This window comes from Oryzias melastigma, linkage group LG7 (assembly GCF_002922805.2).
Source record: "Oryzias melastigma strain HK-1 linkage group LG7, ASM292280v2, whole genome shotgun sequence".
Classification (NCBI taxonomy): Eukaryota; Metazoa; Chordata; class Actinopteri; order Beloniformes; family Adrianichthyidae; genus Oryzias; species Oryzias melastigma.
The window spans coordinates 18,205,040-18,232,604 of NC_050518.1; the positions used below are offsets into that span (position 1 = coordinate 18,205,040).

Below are 27,565 nucleotides of genomic sequence, written 5' to 3' on the forward strand. Positions count from 1 at the left end.
GGCATTTTTCATCTGAAAGAGAACAAATGTAATAAGAAATCATTTTGTTTTTGCATTTCTGAGTATTTCTCCTTTTAAATCTCTGTCAATCAAACTGTCACAGACAGACTGTTTGAATTAATGAACCTGCTTTCCATCACAGCAACTCTGCTGCACTAAACCCTCATCTGTTCCGGCTAGTATGTCTACTTCAGGTGCTGGAGAAGAGAAGATGGCATCTTCACATTGACTGCAGACTCGTTTTTATGGTAAGCAGTGTTAATTTTGACAGAGAATCTTAATTTAGTTTTAGTCATAGTCCTTTGACTAAAATAAGATTTAGTTTTAGTTGCAATATATTTATTTTGATTCTATTAATTTTAGTAGACTAAATTACAGTAGATATTTAGTCAACAAAAATATAGAGTAAAGGTAAAAGTTTTTTTTTTTTATTTACTAAGTGTGAAAATATGAATAACACAAACAGATTTTACTAATTTGTAAAAAACAAACAAACAAAAAAACATTTTACTTCACTTTGCTTTCCAAACTTGAATATTAATCTTCAACAACTTAAAACATTCAAAGAAAATAAATCTGATAGATCTGAAGAAGAGACAGTTGTGAGAGAATTTTGAGATCTCAGACAGTGCTCACTGTGAGACTTATTTCTCAGGAGAAACATTCGAGAAGAGTGAGAAAACCTGTTTTGTCTCAAACAGTTCTCATTCATGTCTAGGAGACGTAAATGAGACAGAAAGGAGATCTCATCTTCAATTTTGCTTTGCTATGGGTATAGTTATTTGCTTTTGACAATCGTTGCTCCTGATGAATCTTACAAAATGTATTTACAGCTATAGTCATGCAAACACTATTATTTATACAGATGGACTTATAACATATTTGCACGTGACACATTGAATCCATTACACATTAAGTTTCTTAAAAAGAAGAAATGAGTGGAATTTATTTAATCCCATCCCTATAGACTTTATGTTTTTGGGAGAGAGTAGTAAGAGGAGACATAACATAAACACACCCCTTTTTTCGTGAAGTCAAGTTTTCAATTTACATAAAATTTCTGTTACATTTTGAACAACCATAACTTTAAACAACATATTTTGTTATGAAAATTAAAACCGGAACTTGTGGTTCAGTTCAGTTTCCTCGTCCATCCTCTTGATGTTGCCTTTGGTAAATATATTATTTTAGATCTATTTAGCTTTTAGGCTAAAACAAATACTTACGAATATGTAACTATTTTAAAATATGTTTTTTAATATCAATTCTTTCTTCCTTGAAGTTGTTTGCTTCTGCTTTCTGTAGTTTTATTTTGAAAAGACAGCTAAGGACACAACCGGAAGTGCGCCCCACAGTGTACTTCACCGATTGGCTAGCGGCGAAATTTGAAATGCTACGCGCTCGATGTTGCGTTGGCTGCTGAAGGATGAGGGTGAAGCAGTTAACCGCTTCGCAAGGAAAAGAAAAAGAACATTTCAGTAACTAAAAAAAAAAAAAGAACAAATCTTTTGGCATTTCTAGAGTCTTCCATTCCTCCAGGTAAGTCGCTAACTGTGTTTATGCGAAATACCAGTGTTAGCCGTAGAGTTTGAGAAAACTGTTAGCTAAAACTGCCGTTTCGTTCGGTAGTGATACCACTGTTAGTGTTTATGAGCGAATAGAACGTTAAAATTAAACTATTTTATTGTAAGAAAACTTACATAAAATATAAACTGTGGTAGTGGCAAACAGGTAAAACATACTTACATGTACAGTAGTACTTATATACACATTTTGCACATATTTTGCATCTGTATACAAAAAAGTATTTAATAATAGTAATTTAAAACATGAATAAAGCACTAAAGTCACTACTTAAAGCTACTATTTTTAATATTATTTAATAAATATATTATTTTTTATGGCAGGAAACCATGGACACTTCGGCGTTCAGCCTTCAAGGCTTTTTTGATAAGCTGAGGACTCAGATTGACCTTCTCAATGACAACATTGAGCCCAGTAAGTTATCACTTATTGTTTTTAGAACTCACGGTACATTATTATTATTATTATTATTATTATTATTATTATTATTAAATGGATCTCTACCCCTCCTCTCTCAGACTTCATTCAGATGGCTCGAAACTTTGATGACTGCCGCCGCAAATGGCTGAACACCGAGCAGGAGCTGGGGGCCATCAAGGAGATGCTGAGAACCGCAGAGATGGAGAGGGGGGCGCTGGAGGTCAAACTGAAACACGCCCGCAACCAAGTCGACGTGGAGATCCGGCGGCGGCAGAAGGCCGAGTCCGACTGCGACTCTCTGGTGTGTTAAATCAAGCTGCATCCTTTTGGTGTGATGCGTTCACGGCCACCTCGTTTAAAAAACAAAGATTTTAAAGATGGGCTTGCCTTTTTTGGAATGCAGGACCGTCAAATTCAGTTGATCCGGGAACTTTTGACCAGTGAGGGGTCCTCCAACAGCATCCAGCTGAGTGCGGAGCAGCGATCTGCGCTGGCGTTCCTTCACACTAACGGTCAAGGGGCGACCAACCTGAATTCCAGTCGAAGGTGAGAGGTTCATAGTTATGATTTCAAAATGATTTAGAAGGACAGACACATGTGTGAATACATTATATTCTACGTATGTGTTTGCCTTTCTTACAGACTCGTGACCATAGATGAGTCCGCCTCTATCTTGTCAGATATCAGCTATGACAAAACCGACGACTCTCTTGTAAGTAGTTTATTTTCTTCACCGTCACCTCGGATTAAAGTCATGATGCTGATCTCTTCTGTGTTGAATCTGACCTCCTGTCTTTTGATGTTTGGCAGGACTGGGACTCCTCCGCGGTGAGGACAGTGCGCCTCAAGAAACGAGAAAAAAGGGTATTAACAATATTAATCTTTATTTAAAAGCACACCTGTAATGAGAGGTTGATTTAAAAATATGCAACATGCAGATTTAAACTCACATCAGTACAAAAATACTCATGTACACATGTCCAGATATTGGGGGGGTTATGTATGGATGTAATGTTTCAATTGGATGTTTTTAAAAAGGAAGTTTTGGTTCATTTGAACTAAAGATGTCTCCTCATTTCAGCGCTCCTCAAGAAATCAAGTGGATGGACCTCCATCATCTGCTAAAAGGTCTCGATCTACAGGCAGAGCTGCAGAAAGGGTTGGTCCTTTTTCTCTTTGATATTATGAGTGAAGCTGCTGGAAGATGGTAACAAATACTTCTTCTTGCATTTTGTTTTGTGTGAATATTGATTTTTGTTTTTTTTAGGCCAATGAGACCCTCGTCACAACAACAACTGTCACCGTCCCTGCGAACGGGGGGCCTGTGGAGGCAGTTTCTACCATTGAAACTGTTCCGTATTGGACTCGAAGCAGGAGAAAGACGGGTAGGATTCTCACTTACATTCTATATATGTGCATTTTTTGGCAGAAAAAATAGTAAATAAGTTATTTATATTAGATTGTAAGTGATTAAAGTCACAAATATCTTTAAGAGTAATTGCTTTCAAGGCATTTTGCTACTTTGGTGCATTCAAGTTCAGGATGGATTATTGATATGATGAATGACACTCAAGTTTTGGTCATTTCCTGTCTAAAACATTCATTTTTTGCATTTACAAGGTGATGTAAAGATCACCACAATTGACAAAAGTGTTTTCTTAAAGCTGCCACCTAATATGCTTTTCTATAAAATTATTATTTTTCAAAGCTGTTTTACTGAGATGCATCTCTGGGATGGTGGGGGACACTGGTAAAGCACAAACGCTGTTTTTGAGGAACCACGATCACCATCATATGATCATCATTTTTTCCTGCAATTGTTGAAAGCCAATTTTTCCAACCGTTAATCACATTTTTTTTTCTTCTGTATTTCCTTTGTTCTGGTCAGAATTGTGGATCCCAAAAGTGCAGATCTTCCGATAAAGCTATAAAGAAATAATTTGCTGAGACAAAACAGCTGATTTTATCTTAAGAGGGAAATAATCTAAAGATTTTCAAGGTTTTGCAGCATTTTTATTGCCTTCAAACTGTTTTGTCTTGTTCAGCTGCCATCCAGGAGGACTCTGAATCTCTCAGGTCTGAGGACGTTTTTAAAGCGCCGGCTAACCCCGATGGAGACCCCAGAGCCGAGCCCAGCACTCCACAGAGCAAGGGAGCCGTCCGTCCGCATGAGTTTGTCTCTAAAACCGTAAGTACTGCAGGACAGTTCCATTGTTTTGTTTTTGAACAACACATGGATTTTTAATTGTTGAAATTATTGTGTTTTCTGGTCATTTAAATACACCTAAAAATGCCTCTGTTTTTGAATAAAGTTTTTAAAGCTTCCGTTTAATTTTGTTTTTTTTAGGTCATTAAGCCTGAATCCTGCGTGCCGTGTGGAAAAAGGATCAAGTTTGGCAAGATCTCGCTGAAGTGTCGGGACTGCCGGGTGGTGTCGCACCCTGAATGTCGAGAGCGGTGTCCCCTCCCATGCATCCCCAATCTGGGAGGCACGCCAGTCAAAATTGGAGAAGTGCGTGATTACATTTTTAATGAGCTATTTTTGTAAAAAAAAAAAACAGGCTTCTCCATCTGTTCTTTTTTTTTCTTTTTTCTTACTTTTTACACAATTTTAAAAATAATATATGTATTTTCCAGGGCGTCCTTTCAGACTACGTTCCAGACTCTTCACCAATGATTCCTTCCCTCGTGGTCCACTGCATCAGTGAGATTGAACAAAGAGGCCTGCATGAGGTGATTTATGTAGTTTTCTCATCATAAAAGCTCTGAAGAAAAAGCGATAGAAGAATCATCTGTTTTTAGATAATAAATATGGAACTGGACTATAGAAAAGGCCCATATTCAACTTTTTTTATTTTATTTATATTTAATTTTTACATTTTTTATTAATTTGACAAGTTTTTTTCTGTGTTTTGACAATTTAAAAAAGTTTCCACTCTGACTTTCTTGAAAATTCCTCCTAAATTATAGTTTTGGGTGAAAATTTGTACTTATTTCAAGGTCTTCAAATGAATAATTGTGGAAGATGATTCTGTTTCCTGTGATTAAAAAAAATAAAACCAGAAGAAAGGATTCATAAAAACAATTTTTTGATTCCTCTTGAAATTCTTCTCAATTGACTGGTATGTGTGGTTGATTACTTCTTTGTCTCTCCTCTGCAGGCTGGCTTGTACCGGCTGTCTGGTGCCGATCGGACGGTAAAGGAGCTGAAGGAGAAGTTTCTCCGCAGTAAAACCGTTCCTGTGCTCAGCAAGGTGGACGATATCCACGCCATCACGGGCCTCCTGAAGGACTTTCTGAGGAACCTGAAGGAGCCTCTTCTTACCTTCCACCTCAACCGAGCTTTCATGGATGCCGCCGGTATATCTGCACGAGCCTCTAGTGGATACACCTTAATAAGAAATCAAGTTTATTATTTGAAAACATACCTGAAAAAAAATATGTAGCGTGAAAATATAAATTTAATCCCATAACAAATGGATTCCGGTATGGCTTGAAATGATGTCACGTCATTGATCACAAGATTTTTGTATTTTCTTAATCTCAATTTCATTTTACATTTATAAATATACTAATTGTTGACTGAATTCCAAACAAAATCACGTTTCAGAACTTGTAACTGAACTTTAGTCTAATTTTTTGTGTGCCATTAACTCTTGATGCTTTACTTTGAAAATAAGAACCTCCACTGAGACTTTATTTTGAAGTTTTATTTACTTCCTGCAACAGTAGCGCTTTCACTGAAGTGTATATGCTTAAAAACTAGAATTATTCTGCATTTTAATATTTTTACTACACTTTATTATATTTATAGAGATCACAAATTGGCAATCTCAAACGTTGCAAACATCCAGACTTAAATTTTCGCGAACAGATCTCTGTAGTACTAATAAAAGCTAACTTAAAGCTGTTTTTTATTTGAACAAACACCAAAAATTATTTAAGTGGAAATTTGATTCTTGGATTATATTAATCAAATCTGCTAAAGTAAAGTTTTATTAACTTTGTCGAATTAATACAATTCTTTTGAAATAATTTAGCTCCAGTGTTGACTTAGATTCCATGTAATAGTTTCTCTGTTTTTTTTCCCCCCTCAGTTGCTAAAAGTTCAAATCATGAAATCTATACATCTTTTTGTTCTTCTGCAGAAGTTTCGGACGACGACAACAGTAAAGCTCTCATGTACCAAACAATCACCGAGCTACCGCAGCCTAACAGAGACACGCTGGCTTTCCTGGTCCTTCACCTGCAAAGGTAAGCTCCTCCCCCTCTTTCTCCTCCAAAGGCAACGCAGTAACATTCAGGTTTGGTGAATAAATACTTTTGGTAGTATATTTATCTGTAAACTCACTAATTTGATGTTGAAAATTGATCATTTTTTGCACGATAAAATAACATTTCAAACTAAAGATGGTCAGGATAAAGACTAATTTTGATAAGAATTTATCTGTTTTTCGTATGGAGCAACTATTTAGTGTCTAAAAACATGTGCTTCATTTGCATTAAGACTGTTTTTGCTTGTATCGTCTTTAGTCGTGCTCATTAGAGTCTGATTTCTTGCAGAGTTGCAGACAGTTTGGACACCAAGATGGACATCAGTAACCTGGCTCGGGTTTTTGGACCAACCCTTGTTGGCCATGCAGTTCCCAACCCAGACCCAATGACGATTCTGCAGGATACCAAACGACAGCCTAAAGTAAGTCCTAAGCGGATTTCATTATTTAATGTCTCACTTTACTGTAGACATCAGTGAGACCGGTTATAAGATGAAGTATTCGTGTTTCATCTCCATTTGTACCTTTGTCAGCTATTTTAAACCTTTGAAGTGCTTTTATTTTGGTACCAAAAGGAAATGCATGTTAGTTGGAAAAAAATCTAAAGCACATCTGCGTTTATTATTAATAAAATGTAAATTAAATATCAATAAGGTACTTTTTGATAAGGGTTTATATTGAAAATATTTCATGATAGCCTAAAATGTCATTTTGATCATTCATAGACTTAAATAAAACTTATCAAATCTGATTTTATGTATTTCTATATAGGCATAAATTCTGTAACTTCAAAATTCTTTGAAGTTTTTATGATTAATCTTTTTTTTAGGTTGTTGAGCGGCTGCTGAGTCTGCCGGTCGATTACTGGGCTCAGTTTGTGATATCAGAGACCGAACAGCCAAACTTGGATCAACTGATCATCGAGAACGCCAACTGCTACGCCACCCCCGAGAGAAGTAGGTCCCCCTCCCTGCGTTTTTGTCGGATCACGGCGAATGAGGGCGGAGTCTAAGTTACTGATTGTGGTTGTCTTGTCACAGTGAGCATTCTCGGACCTCTGACCACTCCAGAGCACCAGCTAAGCAAAACCCCCTCCTCCAGCTCGTTGAGTCAGCGCATGAGGTCCACGCTGACTCCCAGGTAAACGGATCAAATGTCTGCTGCCGCCCAGCTTGGACTCTCCTCTTCCTATTGTTAAACTATTTTTTAATAGCCGCCATTCCTGGTCATTAACTTAATTGTTCTCGCCGTTTTTCTTTCTTTTTTTTTTTCCAGATTTGGCAGTAAAAGCAAATCGGCTGTTGGGTTTTCTCACCAAGGAAAGTTCTTCTCCTCTCCACTCCTCAAATAAGACACAACACAATAAACGGATCGGCTTTTCTTACAAAAACTTTGTTTCAAAACATGTTGAATTGTGGATTTTGATTGTTTTGTGTTTTTTTAAGTTTAAGTTTTATCCGTACACACCAGCACACCATTACCGTTGTTGCATTTGCTCAACGGTGAAGAAGTTTCACTTCAGGTCAGAACACACAGGAATGTACCATTTTCAAGGAGATGCGTTTGTCCATTAATGTACTGTATCCACAGCTTCCATATGCAAACATTTCAGTTCTTCAGCTCATGTCTTACTCAGAAGCTGAAGACGTCACTTTTTTGGCATTTCATTATGGAAGTAATCGAATGTGCATGATTTAATTGTTTCGATGTTTGTATTTCTTACTTTTTTTTGTTCATTTGGATTGTCCTCTTTAGCCAGTGATTTGTTATGAAAATGCTTTTAGAATTATTTACTCAAAAACTATTGTCATGCATCCACATTTGGACCTCCAGTAGGTTTCTTTTGTGAGCTGGGCATTTTTATTTTTGTCCCAGAAAATGGCCAAAAAAACTTAAATGTTTGCACTGCAGGCCAGACATTAGCTTCATCTTCCTCCTCTGGTGTTTATTTCTCCTTGTAATGTTTGTACTGTGGGCGGCTGATTTGGAGGAATCCCATGGAAAAGGCAATTATTTTGTTTAAGCCAGTTCGGTCATTGAGGCATTATTTGGTTGTTAATCAACAGGTTTTAAACAGTCTGCTCTCTAAAATGCATGTAACTTATAAATACATTTCAGACCCTAGCCTCCATGTCTCCTGTTTTTTTCTGCACCTAATGCTTTTTTTTATGTTTTTCAAAAGTTTAAAATAATTGCAAGATTCCATCCATCCATTTTTTTATTTTTTTAAGAACCTGCTGTGTTCCTTTGGGGTCATGGGGGTTGCTGGAGCCTATCCTAGCTACTGTTGGCTTCACAGTAGATTTTTAGTCTGTTGCACGTCCATTCACATCTCTGGTCAATTTAGAGACCTCAAATAACAGGAAGCATGTTTTGGAAATGTGCAAGGAAACTTGTGTATGCAGGAGGAGAACATGCAATCTCCGCACAGAAATACCCCAACTAGGATTCACACCTGGATATTTTGCTGTGAGGTGATGGTGCTAACCACTACACCATGTACAGCCCCAAGGGCTTCATTTGATTTTGCTAACAGGAAAAAAGTTGTGTTTAAAAAACATTTTCTTTATAAGATTAAAATACAGAAAAAGCTATCTTAATTTGCATTAATCAGTGCTGCATTCTGGGTAGTATTTTGAAATCTTTAAAAATAATTTTGAATAAATCTAATTTGTCTGTTTCTAACACTAAAATCAACCTGATGGATCAAATGTGAACTGAATTTACAGTTCAGAATACATGATCAGATGCACTAAACTTAGAAGTCATATTAAAGAGTTTGAATTTATGAGATTTTTTTCACTTACTGTTTATAGAATGAAGTTGTATTTGCTGATTTCTTTAAAACTCCTACAAATAAAATTTTGATGGACTTTGACCATAAATGGGCGTGTCCCATGATCAATAAATAAAATGAAAAGAAAATCTAAAATGCTTTGGAAGTTTTTACTCATCAAAAGCAGGAATTGTTTCTTCTAATTTGCATTTGTGATGTAAAAGATGTTAAGTAATTTGACTGGGTCAAGGCTTTGGAGCAACATGTGGCTCTTTGGCTTTGAAGAAAAATGCAATAAATAAATAATGGATTTGTAGTTTTGGATTTTTTTAAGTTTTGTCATTTATGTTTAGATTTTTAACATGTCAGATAACTGAGCAAAATGAGGGTAAAATGTTTAATCTACTTTGTTCATCTGTAATGATAGAAAATGCCACATGTTTTACTTCACTTTTTTTTGTAATTTTAATTTAAGTAAATCTGCTGTGGCAGGAGGATCTTATTTGACACACGGTAGATTTTATTTTGAAAGGAACATGGATGTACTCCTGGCAAAAGTAAAGAAGTTACAGCAGTAAAAATATAACCCTGTTATAATTTGATCAGTGTGAATTTTGAAAAGTTACATTTTACAAATGAATGCCTTAATAAATCAATAATGTGTATTTTTCTAAGCATGAAGGGGGACTTTGCTGCTCTACTTGGGTTTTGGTTAGTAAGAAACTGGTCCAAATGAGTCTTTTATTGTGAAAGGTTGCAAACCCCTGAGGCTAGGTTGTTCCAGCTCTACAGAGCCTGACTCCATAATATCACTGGAAATAGAAATGGACAAAAACATGAAGTACGCTAAGTTTTATTATGTAAACATTGTCATTTGGTGAAATTAATTGTGCACAAAATTACAAAGGGGGCAGTTTGTGTTGGACAGATGGAAACAAAAAGAGGAAATATCAAAACTTTGGCCACGGCCAGAGAACAGGAGTGTTTTTGATGTATTCTTGGAAGGCTGGATCCGATCCCCACTTCTTCATGGCTTGCTTTTCCAGGATTGGAATCCCGCTGACGTAGTTCAGCAGGAACCAGACGAACAGCGGCGACGCCACGCTCAGATACTGAGGTCCCTTCATCACCGACGAGGCCGACAGCCAGAGCCCAGACCACTGCAGGATCTCTCCAAAATAGTTGGGATGTCTGCTGTAGGCCCACAGCCCACTCTGAATGAACTTCCCCTGGAGATGTGCAGGAAAGGACAGCTGCTCGTTAGGCGTCTCTGCTGTTAAAAATTTATAAGAGGAATTTAAACTTACAGCATTATCTGGGTCTCGCTTGAAAAGCCACTTTTGCTGGTCAGCAATAGCTTCTGTAGCGAAGCCAAGACCCCACACAGTCCAGCCGATGTAGTCCCTGGCCCCCAGAGGCACATTACGCTTCTCGCTGTTCAGCATGAGGGTTGGCAGCAGGGTCATAAATACCCACACGGCTGAAGGAAATCGAAAATAAGCAGAATGCTTTAATCTCCATAAAATAAAAGTAAATAACCATTCCTGCTCTCAGCACAAATGTATTTCTAAACAAGACAGTGATTAATAATGGCTTCCCGGGGGCACGTGCTTGGTAACACAAGGCAGTCATTTCCACCAACCTTGAACCGTCCAGTATACGAAGAAAGTCCCCGGGCTCTCTCTGACATTGTTAAACCTGCGATCATGACCGTCCTTCAAGATCCGCAGAAACAGGAACGTCCCCAGCCTACAGAGAGGGCACGGTTAACCCGCGTTCACATTAACCAGCACATTATTCATTAACCGGAGTGACCTGGCTGAGGTTTTACATTCATTAGTTACTCTTTTGACCTCTGGAAGAAGGACCCAACGAAAACTCTCCTCCTCGCCTTGGTTGGATTTTATAATGTTTGGGGTCAGGGCCGCTTACCTGAGTCCCCATGCCGTCACCAACCCCGTCTGCACCTTTTGACGGGTATGGTTAGCTCCTCCCCAGATGCGGCTCAGGTGAGCGAGCAGTATAAACGTACCGGAGCCTGCAATAAGACAGATAAAGATTCATGGAAGCTGGCTTATAGGAGCGGAAAAGGTGTGTCCAATAAATCTTTTACTTTGGATACTGCAGACATTTGGTTCCAAAGTTCAAGGGTAAAAACATACAGGAGCTACGCAGAGTGGAGAACCAGAGCAGGACAAGAAAGAAGAAGTGTGGGACCGAGCACTTGGGGAAATTTAAGAAGAAAATTATCTACCGCTGTAATTTACAGGTGAGCCGCACCATTCTTCAAGAGGAAAATAACTAGAAAAAGAATTAAGCTGTAACGACACCAGAAGATCCTTCATTTTATAATCTATAAATCTGAGAAACATTTATTGACTGTGTACTCAGCTCACCTCGCACAAGCTGGACAATAGAACTGCAGGCATTAGGATTCTCCTATCAAGAAAGTGTTCTATTGTTTTACCAGTGATTCAATTATAAGTTAACCAATTTTAAAAAAAGTTTTCGTTTAAAACCTAAAAGTTACTTTAGGAAGCATCACATTTTAAAAAAATGATTTAATGTAAGTAAAACATTTGCAAAGAACTAGAAAAATGAAATAAAACATGTCAGGAAACAGAAATTACTTATTTTTTGTTGCTAGTTCAGAGAGTAATTTAACTGCTTTAAATTAGTTAAAATAAAAATAACTTCACTTTTTTTTTACAGACATATTTTTTCAACTTTTTAAAGATTTACTTGCACTTGTACAAAGTGGTTGCAACAATTTTGAGACTAAGCCTTTAGTAATGGGGGGCAAACACGTTTAATAACGAGCCGCCAAATTTCCTGGGTAAGGCCCTGTACGCGCATGCGCAGTCAGGAACCGCTCTTGTTTCACAACAAAGCTCTTAGATAATGCAGATTTAATAACCACCTATATGGCTGTGCAAAAAACTAACAATTATATAAGGATAATGCCCAATTACCGAAATAATACATTTTTTACTCGATAAATTGTAATTATTTCCCATAAAGTAAGCTCAACGTAAACCGTGTGCAATTAACGTGAAGGTAATGGCTGTGGACTTTACCTGCGAGGTCGTAAAACTTCTCGGTTTTAAAGGCTGCAGCCAGAGCCCAGCCGACCCACTGGATCCCCAGGTCGGCGACGGCACACTTGGCCACGGTGCTCCCCATGATCCAGTCGTGCAGTCCGGAGAGCAGCTCTGCCGTCTGGGGGCTGCTCATAACAGCCACTCCTCCACGAATTCAAACTATTCGAATAAAGTTCAACACGGACTTACGCAGGAATTCTGGGAGTTGTAGTTCGTGCTAGGTTTCTAAAGTCCACCTGACCTGTGTAATCAGATTACTACACAGAAAACTACGTCAAAAAATTATTTAAAGTTTGACCAGTCAATTTAGTTTTTATATGATATATGCACAAGAAATAGAATTTTATATTGGTAATCATTCAATTGTTATTTATGTATTTATTTATTATTCAAGATAAACATGCAATAATTATATTGCATTTTTTTCTGTACGTCTTTTGTGGCTATATTAAATATGATTTTCATGCTAAGAACATTTATGGTTAATATAAAGTTAAAAACAAATTGTTTCCAAAACAGAAAAATTATTCAAACAACGTGGAGCATTTTATCAGCAACAGTAATAACAGTTCTACATGAAAATATCCTTTTTGTGATGCTTTCAAGACAATATTTTATTATTGGATTGTTTATTACTGAGGTTTTAGAGGAAATGTTGATTTTGACATATTAAAAACTAACTAATTCTTATGTTTTGTAATGAAGGAGTGTTGTGACCGTATCATTTTGTGTGTGATTATGCGTGCACATGAGCAAAATCTAAATACATTTATTCTTTCAATCAATCATGTGCAATAAAAATGTGGAAATATTGCAATGAAAACTGTTGTTTTAATCTGTTTATTTATTAAAACAGAGACAAGACTGAGGATGGCAGAAAGCACAAGTCCAAAAAGCACTTCTGGTGACTTTGCAAAAAAAGTCCAAAGACAGCTGAGCAGAGGCAAAGAAAAGGTTCACAGTTTGTGTTCAGAATTGTTTTAAATCATAGAAAAAAAGTAAATTAAGACCTGGATTTTAAAAAAAATGTTTTCTGCAGGTTCTACAGAGGCTGGGGAAGTCAATAGAAACCAGAGATGATCACTTTGAGCAATTACTCCAAATTTTTTATGATCAACAGGTAATTATCCTCATGAATGAGAATCAAAGCTGTCGAAACTCTTCTGAAAAGCTGAGAGTTTAGGCTGGAAAACTTTCACTCCTGTTTAAATATGTGTGCAGATATTAACTATAAGCTTCTCCTGTATTTACAGACTGATGGTAACCGGATATATAAGGACTTAAGGAACTATGTTAATGCAGTGAGAGGTAAAAAAAAAAACAGCTTTCAGATGCTCTAGAGTTGTGGATTTGTGCCCTCTGCAGGTCTCACATAGACAGTTCTCCTTGTTCACAGACATGCGTGAAGCTTCCAGGCGTCTTTCTCAATCTTTATTTGACGTTTATGAATCCGACTGGGTTGGGGAAGAGGATTTGGGAGCCATTGTGGAGGTAAAAATACATATATATATATATAACATAAAATAAAAAAGAACATTGCATTCAGAAAAAAAAGATAATCACATAATTTTCTTACAGTTTTGCATAATTAAAGCCACATCTGTAATTTTTTGTTGAAGGGAGAGGATCTCCTGTGGAATGACTTCGAGGTGAAGCTGCTCGATCAGGCCGTGCGCACCATGGAGTGCTATGTGAGCCAGTTCCCGGATGTCAAGGTGAGCAGAAGCAAACAAAGCAGAAGTGAAAAGGCTTCGGGGCAAACACACCAAACAAAGCACACCTGTATATGGAGCAAACCCCTGTCCAATATTTTGTATCGTTCTGCAGGAGAAAGTGGCAAAGAGGGGAAGGAAACTGGTTGATTACGACTCCTCCCTTCACCACCTGGAGGCCCTGCAGACGGCTAAGAAGAAAGATGACGTCAAGATCAACAAGGTCACCTAACCTACAGACCATTTCCAAAAATATTAGATTTTCCTGAAAATTGTATTCATTTCTATAATTCACTGTAATTCCTGACATGTTTTAATTGGCTGGACACACCTGAACCAGGTAATCAGTCATGAGACACTGCACTCCTCGAGGCCTGGAGTTGCCTATCCCTGACACAGACCGTGGAGGGGATTAAAGATGGTCTTTTATAGTTGTCAAATCTGACGTATTCCCCATATTGAATCAAAAATTTGAGGAACCTGTTCAGGTGCCTTTGCATTTGGTTGATGATTAATTGTGAAACTCAGTTTAAAACATTAATTTCTGGAAAATCTGGAGATTCCTCCACATTATTATAATTTTCTTAAATCTGTTTTTTGTGAGTTTTATGAGCTAGAACCCCAATTTAAGTCAAAATTAACAATTTTGAAATCAATTAAACAGCAGATCCTGAATCTATACTATTTGAAAGATATATTTTTTAATGGAATTATGAAAATTAATACATTTTTTTATGATTTTCTACTTTTTTGTCCAATTTTTGTGAATTTATAGGTCAGATATTCTTCCTTTGCAGGCAAAAGAAGACATGAAAGCTGCCAAACTTGTCTATGACGGCATCAACAGTGAGCTGAAGGAGGAGCTGCCCACTCTTTACGACAGGTCAGTCCTCACAACTATTGTCTATCACTTTGGGATTGTCGTGACAATGTTTTTGTTCTAACTGTTTTTTTGTACTTTTTTTCTCCCCTAAGCCGTGTCGGATGCTATGTAACCGTCTTCTCAGCTCTGTCAAATTTACGAGACATCTTCTATAAGGAACTTACCACGGTACGGTTCCCCGACATGGAAAATCAATCATCTTAGGATTTTTTTCTGATTGTGTGTCTTCTCTTTCAGCTCAATCTGGGTTTACAGAATGTGGTCAAGGAGCTCCAGGCTCAGCATCCAGACAAAGGGTTTGCTCTGAGAGGGATGCAGAAGTACGATTCTCCTTTCCACTTTAATTTTTTGGGTAATAGCTCATCAAAACTGAGGACTCCACAAACACTTGCATTCTTTTTCTTGCTATCTTAGGTATGGCTCACTGAAAAGACGGTCTCTGATGTCCCCCAAGGCTTGGAAAGCCAGTTTTTCTGAGTATCATAAAAACTACAACCCCATAACTATGCAGAGGCACAGCTTTAGGTCTCCGGACAAACCTCGCTCCGGCACTCTGTCCAGAGAGAGCAGCCTCCTTGGAGTCTCCTCTTCATCACCAGACAAAACCCTGTCTGAGTCCAGGGAGCTGGACGCGGAGTCCTGCCACAGCCAGAAGCACAACACCGAAGATCTTGCAACAGGGAGGCCGGAAAACAACCCGAAGCTCGGCGAGGCCGAAAGTCAGGCCAAAGATGAGAAGGACTTGAAAGAGTCGAATCAAAAAGAAGCTCCACCGAGTGACAGCAGCTCTGAACTTAACAACACGTGCGATTCGGAGAGCTTGGAGCTCCAGCTGTCTGCAGCCGCCGACGGGCAGCTGCACATCGAGGAGGAAGACGAGAGCCCCGTGACCTCTGACGCCCCGAAACCAAACGGACTAGAGAATGGTGCTGTGAGCGGCGCTGACACAACAGACCTGAGCATTCCTCACAAGGTTTGTTTTACGAATAAACCACAGCTGAAGCTGGTCATGACTCCACTCTTTCAAACTCGTCTCTTCTGTTTTAGGAGGCTTCTGCAGAAAAACAAGTGGACTCTAAAAGCACAGACGTATAAGGTTTTCTCCTCTTTTTTTTATTCCCACCTATCTGTTAGCGTTGGTTGTTTGTGGGTTGACCACGTTGTGTTTTTTTGTGAATTTTAGAATGCCTGAAATGATCAGCACACAGAGACTGACGGCGACAGCTGCTGGAGAGAAAAGAATGTGAGCCCAGCCCCACTCACGACGGTGGACTCAAGACTGCTGCTGTCTGCTTTCTCATTTATCTGTTAATGAAATCACCTCCGTTCACTGTTTTTAAGGAAATCAGTTTGTATTTTTATAGCAAGATGGATTAACTTAGTAGGTTATTCAGTCAATAAATTTTGAATGGGTTTACACTGTTAAGAACTGGCGTCAACAAGCTACTGTACACTGGTATGTTGCGTTGACGTCCTCAGCTACACTCCAGTTTAACTTTTTTCCATTTGTCTTCTATTTTTAACTTAATTTTATTATATTTTTTCCAACGTTTTGGGGCAAAAAAGGGGAAGCTAAATGTGTTTGATGTGTTCTTTGATCAAATAGTGAAGATTCAACACTAATAGGAAAAAAACTAACAATCAAATTTGAACTTAATTTGAATTTTGTCTATGTAATGAAATCTGTGTATAATAAGCAATTAAAAATGCTTTAGTTGAAGTTTTTGGTGTCTCTCAGTGTCTTTGACAATGATAGGAAAAAATGAAGAGCTCTCACTCAGACCAAAATTTGAGCTTAATTCAATTTGTGAATGCTGACCATATAAAAAAGTTGTTGTTTAGTTGATAATGATTAGTTTGTGTTTATTACAGTTTAAACCAAAAACTTGCACATGGAATGAGCTTTTCCAGTTAATATAATTTAGGCCCCTAGTGGTGCTGATAATGGCCACAACAGTCCAACCTGTTTGTGTAATTTTTGTGTCAAAATGGAAATGAACAGAGTCCCAGTGGATGCCAAATTTCATGTTGAGCAGACATCCTCTTCTCAGTGTCTGACTGCACTTAAAAAACAAGACCTAAGAAGATTGTCAATTTTGAAAATGTGGCATAGAATGAAAAACATTTTTTTTTAATTAAAATGTCATTAAAAATCCACTCTTGTCATCTTCTGATCTCTTGTAAAAGTGTTCTCAGAAGTCTTTTATTTATGATTATTCCATTTTTAGACAGAATTAAAAAACTGTCTTTATTTTTAGGACATAGCTTATGCAGAGCAACAGGGGTTCGTTAGAAATTTGCCTCTGAGTTACAGACTTTTGGCATCGAGTAAGTGTGCTCCCACTTCCCATCATCCTTTTATTTACTCTCTCTCACGCTTGCTTACTCACAACCCCATGCTAACATTAGCGATGGAACAAAAATGGTGAGCAATATTGAAGACACACTTTTGAATCAGGTTCCAGCTCAGATGAGGAAAACTAAGACGTACATGAAGCTATGTGTGTTCAAGTGCACGCATAGGAGTGGAGCGGAGCAGAAAGCTTGTGTCCTGCTTATTGGTGTTTGTACGTAGCGGCGATAAGATTTTTCAAACTACACTTTTTGTCTGCTCATGATTCAACACAGTATGAATAAAGAAATGCTCAGAAGATACAGTTTTAATCTAAATATACGTCCTACATCAAGTCAAAAAACACTAAAAACACAATTTTCAATGGGGTGGATCTTTAAGTGCTGTAGCAAAAAGGAACTTTAGTCTTCTTTTTGATGATTTTATTGTTATTAGAAAGTAGCTACGGCTGGATTGCATGCTATCAACTGGATATACACTTACAGCTGGATAGAATGCTAACAGCTGGATAGCATACTAAAAGCTGGATAGCATGCTAACAGTTGGATAGCATGCTAACAGCTGGATAGAACAGTAATATCTGGATTGCACGCTAACAGCTAGATATCATGCTATTAGATGGATAGCATGCTAGCAGTTGGATAGCATGCTAACAGCTGGATAGCACAGTAATATCTGGATTTCACGCTAACAGCTGGATAGCACGCTAATAGGTGGATAACACGCTTATAGCCAGATAGCATGCTAGCAGCTGGATAGCATGCTAACAGGTGGATAGCATGTTAACAGGTGGATAACCCGACAACAACTGTATAAGACCCAAGTATAAGAGTATAAGAGTTTCAAGCCATAGACGCAATTAGTTGGAACTAGGAAATAGAATCGAATGCAAGGTATTGCTCAGTGAAGAGAGAGTTTCCTGGATGATGGGGCAGGACTTTGGATCTAACTAATGAGTCTACTGATGGATGGAACGCAAACAGCTGAATAGCATCATGAATCAACGAGAAATAAGTGGGCCACTCTAATCTATTTCTGAATGAAATCAAAACAAGTACGAGCTATGGGAAGCTTTTGGATAACTGCATTTATTATAATTACAAGATAATTCTTTTAAAGAAAACTCTGTAGTGAAATGCCAAGAAAATGCAGAATCCAAAGGAAAAAAATGCAGAGCTGATTCATTTTGAGGGATACTGTGAGAAAAACACTGGGAATTCTGAAGAAGTGTAATTCCTGAAAACAAAACTTCTTAATTATCTGTTTGCACCGAATGCTAACATTATTACAGAAAAGAAATGTTGAAACAGTTGCAGATTATCGTGGCAGAGACAGCCCTGAAGAGTGAAACGTTGGGCAATGTTTTCTAGCCTCTAGGGTTTTAAAAAGACTGCCTGTAAATGTTGAATCATTTGGTAACAAAAACACACATTGTAACAACAATATAATGTTTCCTGAGTTTAAAACAAGACTACCAATTTTCACAGAAATGTAAACTGTGTCTAAATCCAGTGATGTTGTTGACCTTTCATCATATCCTCTCAGAGAAACCTGACACAACCCTGTATTTTATCTGGGCTGGGGACAGGCGCAGGGAGACCCAGACCCGGGCACCCTTGTGGCCATAAAGGTAGAGAGTAGAATTGGTTAAGGGCCCACACTGGATTCAGCTCAAAATCTTGATTCCAAATGTGTATGTCTTGTTGGCTATGAGAAGATTTAGTTTATTATCTTGACACATAAAAAGTTGAGATATAAAAAAAATGACGTATTTGTGCACAAGACAAGCATGAAAAGACAAACACAGAAAGATGAGGAAGGATCAAAAGATGGACAAGACAAAGTAAAGCAGCTTAAAGCTAAGAGACTCACGCAAGAAGATAACACGAGCTATGAGGGGATTAAAGACTCAATAATGAGACAAAAATCCACCAAGTGACACATCTGACAGGAATAGCCTCAAAAAGAGTCAAGCGTAACAAGAGATTACTCTACCAGCGTGGGGTCTCCTTCCAGGGAGAAGAGAAAACCCGACATTTAAAGACCCATTCCTATGGAAATAGATTTTTTTGGTGTTTCTTGTAACATTTTTCTGATGATGGAGGACATATATAAAGAAAATTAGACTTTTATTATTATTATTTTGTATGAGGAGCTGACATAAAAAACATTGGAAAAAGCTTGTACATGTGACATAATTTTTTTTTATATATGTGTATGCTTCCGGTGCAAATAACTATGACACATGAGAAAATCCTTAATATTTGGTAGAATAGCCTTTGGGATTACATTGGTCAAAGGTGTCCTGCAGTTTTTCACCTGATCTATGCACACTGCAGGATGGATTTTGGCCCACTCCTCCACGCAGATCTTGTCTAGATCCATCAGATTTCTTGGCCATTGCTGAGAAACACAGAGTTTGAGCTCCTTCTGAAGATTGTCTATTGAGCTGAGGTCCTGAGACTGGCTAGGCCACTCCAGAACCTTGATATTCTTCTTACACAACCACTCTTTGGTTGTGTCACAAGACCTTTCAACTCTCACTGATTGTATGGGGTGGACAGGTGTCTTTATGCAGCTAACGAACTCAAACAGGTGCTTCTAATTCAGGAAAATAAGTGGAGTGGAGGTGGACTGTTCTAGCTGATAGACAGGTGGTCAAATACTTATTTGCGGCGATACACAAGTAATTCAATTGTAATAAAAAACATTCTATAAAATTTATAGTTTGTCATATGGATTATGTTTTTCATATTAGTCATGCATCTAAGATGAAAATTTCCTCCATGATTTCTAAGTGGAAGACCACTTATTTGCTTCACTGTAAGGCCTACATCGGCAGGCCACAAGCTTCCTTCTCCGCTCCATTTTGATGCAGCCACTTCATGTACGTCTTTGTTTTACACGTCTGAGCTGGTGTCTGGCTCCAAACTGTGCGGTTGGATAGCTCCAATGTTGTTTGCCTTTTTTTTCTGTTTTTGCTCCTGTAACGTTAGCTTGAGGTTTTGAGGATCTAGCGGGAGAGAGTGTAAACAAAGGGATTATGGGAAACCAGCTCAGGCTTACTACTGTCCTGCCCACAACTCAGATACATTTCAAATGAACTCCTGCCACTCTGCAGAAACTGTGTTCTAAATTTTATTCTCTTAATTTTGGCTATAATTATAACTAAAAGACCACAGGAAACACTTTTACAATAGATCAAAGAATGATTCAAGTGGGACTTTACGGCATTTTGTAACTAGCAACACTGACTCAGACATCACTATGTCATGTTCACACACATTCAAAGAAGCCATGGACCATTAGAGTAAAGCTAAAAACAAGGAAATCCAGATGTGCAAACCAGGGAATATTACATAGGATCTATTGAAAGCTTTTCTAACTAAAAACTGAAGAAGTTTGAAGACATTGTGTGTACGATGTCCAAAAGAGTGTGAGAGAACCATTTTCAAGATTCAGTTTACTTTGTAAGCTTTTTGTTAGGATTTCTTCAACATGAATAAATGTGTAACTGTGGGATAATTGATTTTAAGTGCTCAAATTGAAGATATGATGTTTATTTTTCATCACTCCAGGGCACAGGTTTTGAGGTCAGGAGCATTGGATATTGACACATTTATTGTTATTTATCCTTTTTTTTTTTTTTTTAACAATGTCCAACATATCCAAAGCATTTCTACAAAACAACTATAGGGAAATATCAAGTTTGTATCAGAATAATATATATACATATAACACAATCAGTCAAGTTACAAATTGTACAACATCATTGCAACTTGCAAGCTGTTTTCAAAAGTCAGCTTAATGCAGAAATTAGTGTAAATTCATGTGTGAAGAGGAGAAACTTCTTTAGATCTATCACATAGACGATCTTTGTTAAGGAGGGGTAGGAAAGGGAGGGGCGGAAATCGAGTCCGTGTGCTTGACTCACGAGTGTGGCGTGGGGTAAGATCACTTTTAAAAACTCGTCTATAGACTCTATTTTATCCGCAGAGTCACGAGGCCTTTGAATTTCACGCGGAAAACAGCGCGTGCCAGTGTGCTTCATCTTAAAAACTGCGTCAGGAAACAGCCGTTGGAAGTTTGCTGTGGTGCGTTGAGAGGTAAGCCGAAACGGCAGCTGCGGAGGAGCGATGCTTGATTGATTAGCTTCTGGTTTCAAAAGTGTGACAAAAGAGTTGCGTTAAAGTGCTGTTAGCATTTTGTTTAAGATTAACTGTGTTTGTGTGTTTTTTTTTTAAATTACGTTTTATTTCAACAGGTTAGCTAACGTTAGACCAAATTAGCTTAGTATCCTAAAACGTCTCTAACCAGTTTACTAACAATAGTTTTTTTTGTTGGTAAAGTGTGATTGTGTGTTGCTAACAAAACAGGAAATGTGTTGACTTGTGGCGTGTCACTTTAAAATAAAGGACACACATTGACACACTTTTAAAACCCTTACATTTATTTTCCAACTTGTTTTTCTTTTTTTCCCAGGTTGTCTCGTAGAAACACCAACCATGAATAATAGTAGGTGCATCTTTAAATTCACTTTTTACTTGATATTTGACAGACTTTTGATGTTTTTTCCCCCCCCATAGGTTATACTATTTTTTTTGTAAGTAGTTCACCTAGCTATGTTTTTTTTTAATTAGTTTAAATTTCTATAGTTCCCATTTCATTCTTGCTAACTTCCACCTCACAGGAAGTTCTACTGATACTGCAGTTCCAGATATTTAGCAGTAGGACCTTCATGATGTTTGTTTAGTTTTAAGTAAACACTATAAAAATACCCCTTTTTCCTATCTGACGTGTGAAATTGTATTTTATTAAGGATATTTTGTTGCATTAAAAAAACTTTACCTTTGAAACGCAGCTTTAAAGAAGTAAAACAAGTAATTTTAGTCGTGTTTTTGGACAATATCTGACTATTAAAGGGGTAAATTGAGTCCTCTTGAATATATTTTTATAAAAGTTTTAGGTATCTTTATGTAGTTTTTAGCCACAAAAAACCAACTTTCTTTTGTTTTTCAATTAGAGGCATAATATCTGTTAACTCTTTAACTGTCCTCTCAACCAAATAATAGAGCATATTTTGAGAACATTTTTTACAGACATTGTTGTGCATTACTTCAATATAAAACATAATTTTAATTGTATTTATTTAATTTCTTGTTGTTGAAGGGTTTAAAAGGGGTTAAAAATTTAAAATAAGTGTCAATGTATAGAAAAGTACAAAAATAGGTTAAATTCATCCTCTTTTTTTAAAAGAAAAAACAGATTGAAACTCCTACTTTTTATTCTAAATATTTTTAGAACTTTTGTTTATTAGACATGTTTTAAAAACGCATATGTACATGTATGCAGCTATGATAAATGGAGAATATTTAAATAAATAAATAAAACTACATGGAAAGAAGCCAACTCTTGTTGAATTCCACCCAACATCCACATTTAAACCTATCTCTGTCCTTCTTTTTACATATACGTGTCTTTTTTATGTACAAAATTCCCTTAATTTGTAAGTTATAGTTTTTTTGTCTAGTTAGTCAGTTTCCAAATCAAGTCAGTTCCTTATTCTGACACCTTTAATCTGGTTTCATTCAGTTTCAGTCTTTTGTTCGTGGCTTGGCTTCAGGGATGAACCTAAAATGACATAAATGACCTCATAGGTCATGGTGCCTTCAGGGTAACATAGGAACTCATAGAACTTGTTTTTGAGACTCCTCTCTAGAAATCCTCTCTACCTTCGTTTTTGTTTACATTTATGGAACCACTAGGGGGGACATTCCTAAGAACTCATGTTGCTGTTCATCCCCAGATCAGTAACACAGAATCCCAGAAACTCATGGGATCGCTGGCATGCTACCCAACATACGACTGAAGAGAAAATGGTCCCAGTTGAAAATACAAACTTTTACCTAGTATTGCAGTGATTTAAACGCAACACATATCTAAAATGACTTCGTTGGCTTCAAATTTTTGCCGGGGCGACCCGAAGAACTTTTTTGGTGAAATTGGGGCTATTACCGACCGGTACATTTTCCAATTAAAACCCTATTCCCCACTGTACTCGCTGTTTTCACCACCTTGTAAACATCATTGTGACAACCAGCCCTGGTCTACCCTACTTGTTACACAATACGTGTAACACAGTCAAATATGTACAGTTAAGCCTATATAAGCCAAAAGTATTCATGGAAATTCTGTGCTTATCTATTGTATGAAGATGAGTCGTGCAGAAAAAGAAGTCAATATAATTCAAAATCACGGCAGAATGAGTTTGTTTACTAGTACTTCCTGTATAAATGGCGGGTTATTGCATGAAACCTTGTTGAGTTTGGAGTCTGGGAGGTCGGCAGAAGAGCTTGTGTCTGCAGCAGGACCGCAACCATCCATAACAGCACTGACAAGGTCCTCACATAGTGTGCAGGGTTTGGTGGTTGACCCTTACTTACCTTGTTGTATAAGTATTTGCTACGACCGTAGAAAAAAATGTCTATGAACATTTTGGCTCACCGAGAGGTCTATGACTTTGATATTTGGTTGGGCCACCTCTGTGTCCCATACAAGTTTGCCCATATCCCCCCTGCAGACAGCCTGTATCCCCCCGTAAGGGCTGTTGTGGTTAAGGCCTAAACTGCTGTTGGAGAGCGTGTGATGTTTGTAACGTTTTCCTGATCTTCCAGGTACAAATTGGAACGTGTCCACCTCCTCTGAAGTGGGAAAAACTATGACTACAAGTAAGCTCTTGCTGTTGATCCGATCTGTTTTAGTTACAGTAGTTCTTGATCGTCATTGACCAGTGATGTTTGTGTTCTCAGCACCAACAACCTCACTGCCCTTCACGCAGGTTTCTACTCAACCACACATCACCTTCTCTTCAGGTAATCTTTATGCTTTAGGTTTGTCATTACAGCACTTTCTAAATTAGATAACAAACTGCTGTCTTTCTTGTTTACTGGTCATCTGTTCCCAAAAGTCTTTGTGTTCATAACTCCGTTCTCCCCTCAGTGGTAACAACAGAAGCTCCATCCGGTTCAGACTCTGCCGTCATTGGAGGTAGATATCTTCCTGCCTGACGCTTTCTTTTGTTTACTTTCTCGTGTTCTGAATGTTTTTTTTTTTCTTTTAACAGTGGTCGTAGTGGTCATCCTCGTGACACTAGCTGTTTTCGGAGTCTTGCTGTATCGCTATTTGTGCCACAACAAAGGCAACTACTGGACGACGGGGGAGCTGGCTCCAGGAGAAGATCCCGAAGAGTCCAGCAATCAGACGGCGGGGGAGAAAAGGGAATACTTCATCTGAACCTGGGATGGAGACTGTAAGGGGGAAGGAAAGCAACAATATGGACTTTTGAGGTTTTAGAGTTTTTTTCAGTAATGTGGTTTAAGGGAAAATTGTTACGGTTAAGTTGGTAAAAACAAACCCAAAGATAGGAATCGTAAGACTTGATGGACAGAAAGTAGATGAAGCATAAATGGGTGCTACAGAACCAGGTGTGAAACAGGTGCTGGGATTTTTTTTCAATATCTGAAATATATCAAACAGCAGCCAGAATGTAATACGTGTGTCTGTGACACTCTGTTGTGTTTTTATGTCTTCTGTATTTGAAGTTTCTGGTTTTATTCACACGAGCAGTATTGTTCCTAAACCAGTTGATGTTTTTGGCACTACTGTGTGGCTTTTAACCTTTATATCTGTTTGATTTTAACAGTTCTGTGATAAGCTTGTTTAAACACATGTCCTCTTCAGGGCAGGATAGGAAAAAAAATGTTTGTCTGGCTTTTTGTGCACCTGGTTGTATTTTTATTTTTTGTTTTTTATAAGCCATTGCCTGAAAATGTTACCATTGATATTCTTAGTTACACTTTAATGGCAATAAAGCTTGTTTTTGTAAGTGTTTAATTTGTTGATCAGACATATGTTGTGTATTTTTAATGATTGTATATATACATTTTTTTCTGCTCAAAAAAAAAAGAAACCTTTTGTCTTTTGCTACGACTGCTATCCTGGTGATCCAGTCCCAGATAAGTGAAAAATAGGGAGAAAAAAAGATTTTTAATACAGGTAGATGAAAAAAATGCATTAACACAACATGTATTTAGCACATCTAATGCTTCACATTACTCAGATAAGACCACTAAACTTAGTCTAATTAAAGTACTGAAGGGTCATTCATGGAAACGACACGCCCAATAAACTTGTAAAATGTGGGAAAAAGTTAAAACTAAAGGTTTTGAATTAGAAATTTGCTCATTTTAGGTGATATTTTTTGCCTGTGAACAGAAAAATATTTTAGATATTTTAATGTTTCTATAACAAATTTTTGCTAATTTACAGCAGCAGTCTGCAATCTTTAACACTAAAATATCAGTATATCCAAGTCTCTAAATGACCAAAACTCAGTGAGATTCGCCAAGTTTTTTTGGCCAATGAGCTGTTCGTTTGTAAAATTTCGCTTTTAAATGTTTACAATAGCTGAATTATGATAAAAAAAATAGTGATGCAGTTATATGTTTTTTCTATATTAGTTTACTATTGACACCAGAACTGAGGCTAATAAGTACTCAACACCCTGTGATTTTGCAAGTTCTCCCACTTAAGAGGTCCATGTTCACTGTGAGAAAGATTTTTATAAATAATCTGGAAATCAAATTGTATTTTTTTAAAATAATGTATTTCTACTATTTCTACTTCTGCAAATAAGTGTTTTAAAATCTGAGAAAATCTATGCTAATATTTGTGATTACACAGGTCAAAGGTTTGCTGTAGTTTTTCCTCGAGGTTTGCACACCCTGTACGAGGGATTTTGGCCCTCTCCCCAACACAGATCTTCTCTAGATTTGACAGGTTTCTGGGCTGTCGCTGAGAAACAGAGTTTGAGCTCCCTCCAAAGATTTTCTATTGGGTTTAGGTCTAGAGACTGGCTAGGCCACTTCAGAACTTTAAAATTCTTCTTACAGAGCTCCTTGGTTATCCTGGCTGTGTGCTTCGGGCCATTGTCATGTTGGATGACCCAACCAGGACTGATGGGTTTCTATTCTGAATTAACACATTGATGAAGGCGTTGTTACATTAATCCACATGGAGCTCCAGACCACTTGCAGCCAGTTAGTGGAGTTTCATGGACCTCATCAGTATTTTTCCACTGAAAAAGTCATGACCTTGCGGGCAGGCGCAGGAACATGGACACTGACCACTAAAGACGTAGGTTTGGTGAAGGCGACCATTTAAGGTATTAAAGACCATGGCGGGTTTCTCCCGTCCTGACAAATATTGGCTTGAAGCCACACATAGCCCACCATGTGGACTATAAATGTGGAGTCCATTTTGTCTGTCATGGCGACGATCTAGAATACTCTGTGTGACTCTGATCCAACTTTTATTAAAATGACTAAATTCCAATTGAGTTTTTTTTTTGGTCATTTTCTTCCTTATCAATGAACACACAGAGGTTAGCAGGGACAACCCATATATGACCCATCTTCAATGTTCTGTGGTTGCTCCTCATGATCTCACAGTACATGGCCCCAGCCATCCTCTCTTCAATTCAGTGCAGTCGTCTCGCCTCGTGCCTGGAAACACCTTCATAGCATGATGCTTCCACCTCCATGCTACGCAGTAGGGATGGTGGTGTTGGGAAGGAACTCACCATTCTTCCTCCAAACAAGCTGATTGGAATCGAGGCCAAAATGTTCTATTTTGGTCTCATCCTCCCATGACTCTTCTGGATCATTCAAATGGTCTTTGGTAAACTTAAGACGGGCCTGAACATGTGCTGGTTTACGCAGGGGAACCTTCCATGTCATGTTCATAAATGTGAAACGTAACTGACACCTAAAAAAATCTAATAAGTGAATTAATTATTTGTAAAAGATTTTCCCCCTTTAAATACATGTCATTTAACTCAAAATGAATCTTTAAAAAAATCCCATTATGTTTTTGTTATAGGTTATAGATGAAAATAGAGAATCCAATAATAATCCAGATTTTGTAATAATGTATGAACTCAGAGGAAGTTTAAAACTCACCTTTTCCATCTGATTGATAAGGAATGAGGTAAAGCCATAAAAAAGCCTCACTAGAGACAGAAGTCAGGCTGGATTACGACCAGCAGATGATGGCTTTCATCATTTTTCCGACTCATTGTTGGCTTGTCAGTGAAAAAGACACAGTAAACATGAATCACGCGGACAGATCCACGTATTGTTCATAGACTCCCGCCTCTCCACTTTAACGGTCTGTTCTTTAAAGTTAAACGCCCCTCCCTCGAATATATGTGCTGTAAAGGGAGTTTACTCGGCAACAGAGGAGCTCGCCTTGAGATTAGAACAAGCCCCGCCCACTCTGGAATGTTCCAACTCCCAAAAGCGAGAGAAGCAGGTTGCAGAGTAGCTTTACCTCCACTTCCTGTTTCAATGTAAATGTATAATCATTATATTTATGGCTAAAATGATCACATTTAGTTCATGTT

At 37.7% G+C, this 27,565-nt stretch overlaps 4 protein-coding genes across 4 annotated transcripts; 3 read left to right on the top strand and 1 right to left on the bottom strand.

Annotated features, from left to right (window-relative positions):
• Positions 1-1,282: 1,282 nt before the first annotated feature.
• On the top strand, positions 1,283-8,402 carry racgap1 (Rac GTPase activating protein 1; the record flags this gene model as incomplete). Its single annotated transcript, XM_024294122.1, is given in 17 exon segments — positions 1,283-1,539; positions 1,908-1,998; positions 2,103-2,305; positions 2,408-2,550; positions 2,647-2,716; positions 2,815-2,868; positions 3,086-3,163; positions 3,272-3,389; positions 4,050-4,192; positions 4,352-4,516; positions 4,642-4,737; positions 5,166-5,364; positions 6,153-6,258; positions 6,568-6,700; positions 7,108-7,234; positions 7,319-7,418; positions 7,554-8,402. Coding segments are annotated over 16 exon segments (1,896 nt in total). The 3' UTR covers positions 7,630-8,402.
• A 1,489-nt stretch (positions 8,403-9,891) lies between these two features.
• si:ch211-210c8.6 lies at positions 9,892-12,337 on the bottom strand. The gene is made up of 5 exons (XM_024294028.2): positions 12,132-12,337; positions 10,987-11,092; positions 10,697-10,803; positions 10,362-10,534; positions 9,892-10,283 (listed from the first exon to the last, which is right to left on the bottom strand). The coding sequence occupies exons 1-5, from the start codon at positions 12,286-12,288 to the stop codon at positions 10,005-10,007; spliced, it is 822 nt and encodes a 273-aa protein (XP_024149796.1). The 5' UTR covers positions 12,289-12,337; the 3' UTR covers positions 9,892-10,004.
• bin2a (bridging integrator 2a) lies at positions 11,090-16,470 on the top strand. Its single transcript, XM_024294027.2, has 13 exons — positions 11,090-11,323; positions 13,012-13,109; positions 13,195-13,275; positions 13,409-13,463; positions 13,552-13,646; positions 13,775-13,870; positions 13,983-14,090; positions 14,665-14,750; positions 14,843-14,918; positions 14,988-15,070; positions 15,165-15,723; positions 15,798-15,846; positions 15,934-16,470. The coding sequence occupies exons 2-12, from the start codon at positions 13,026-13,028 to the stop codon at positions 15,843-15,845; spliced, it is 1,371 nt and encodes a 456-aa protein (XP_024149795.1). The 5' UTR covers positions 11,090-11,323; positions 13,012-13,025; the 3' UTR covers position 15,846; positions 15,934-16,470.
• Positions 16,471-20,990: 4,520 nt separating this feature from the next.
• LOC112159740 (cell adhesion molecule 1) lies at positions 20,991-24,996 on the top strand. Its single transcript, XM_024293993.2, has 6 exons — positions 20,991-21,209; positions 21,586-21,618; positions 23,778-23,831; positions 23,913-23,975; positions 24,103-24,150; positions 24,227-24,996. The coding sequence occupies exons 2-6, from the start codon at positions 21,609-21,611 to the stop codon at positions 24,394-24,396; spliced, it is 345 nt and encodes a 114-aa protein (XP_024149761.1). The 5' UTR covers positions 20,991-21,209; positions 21,586-21,608; the 3' UTR covers positions 24,397-24,996.
• The last annotated feature ends 2,569 nt before the right edge of the window (positions 24,997-27,565 follow it).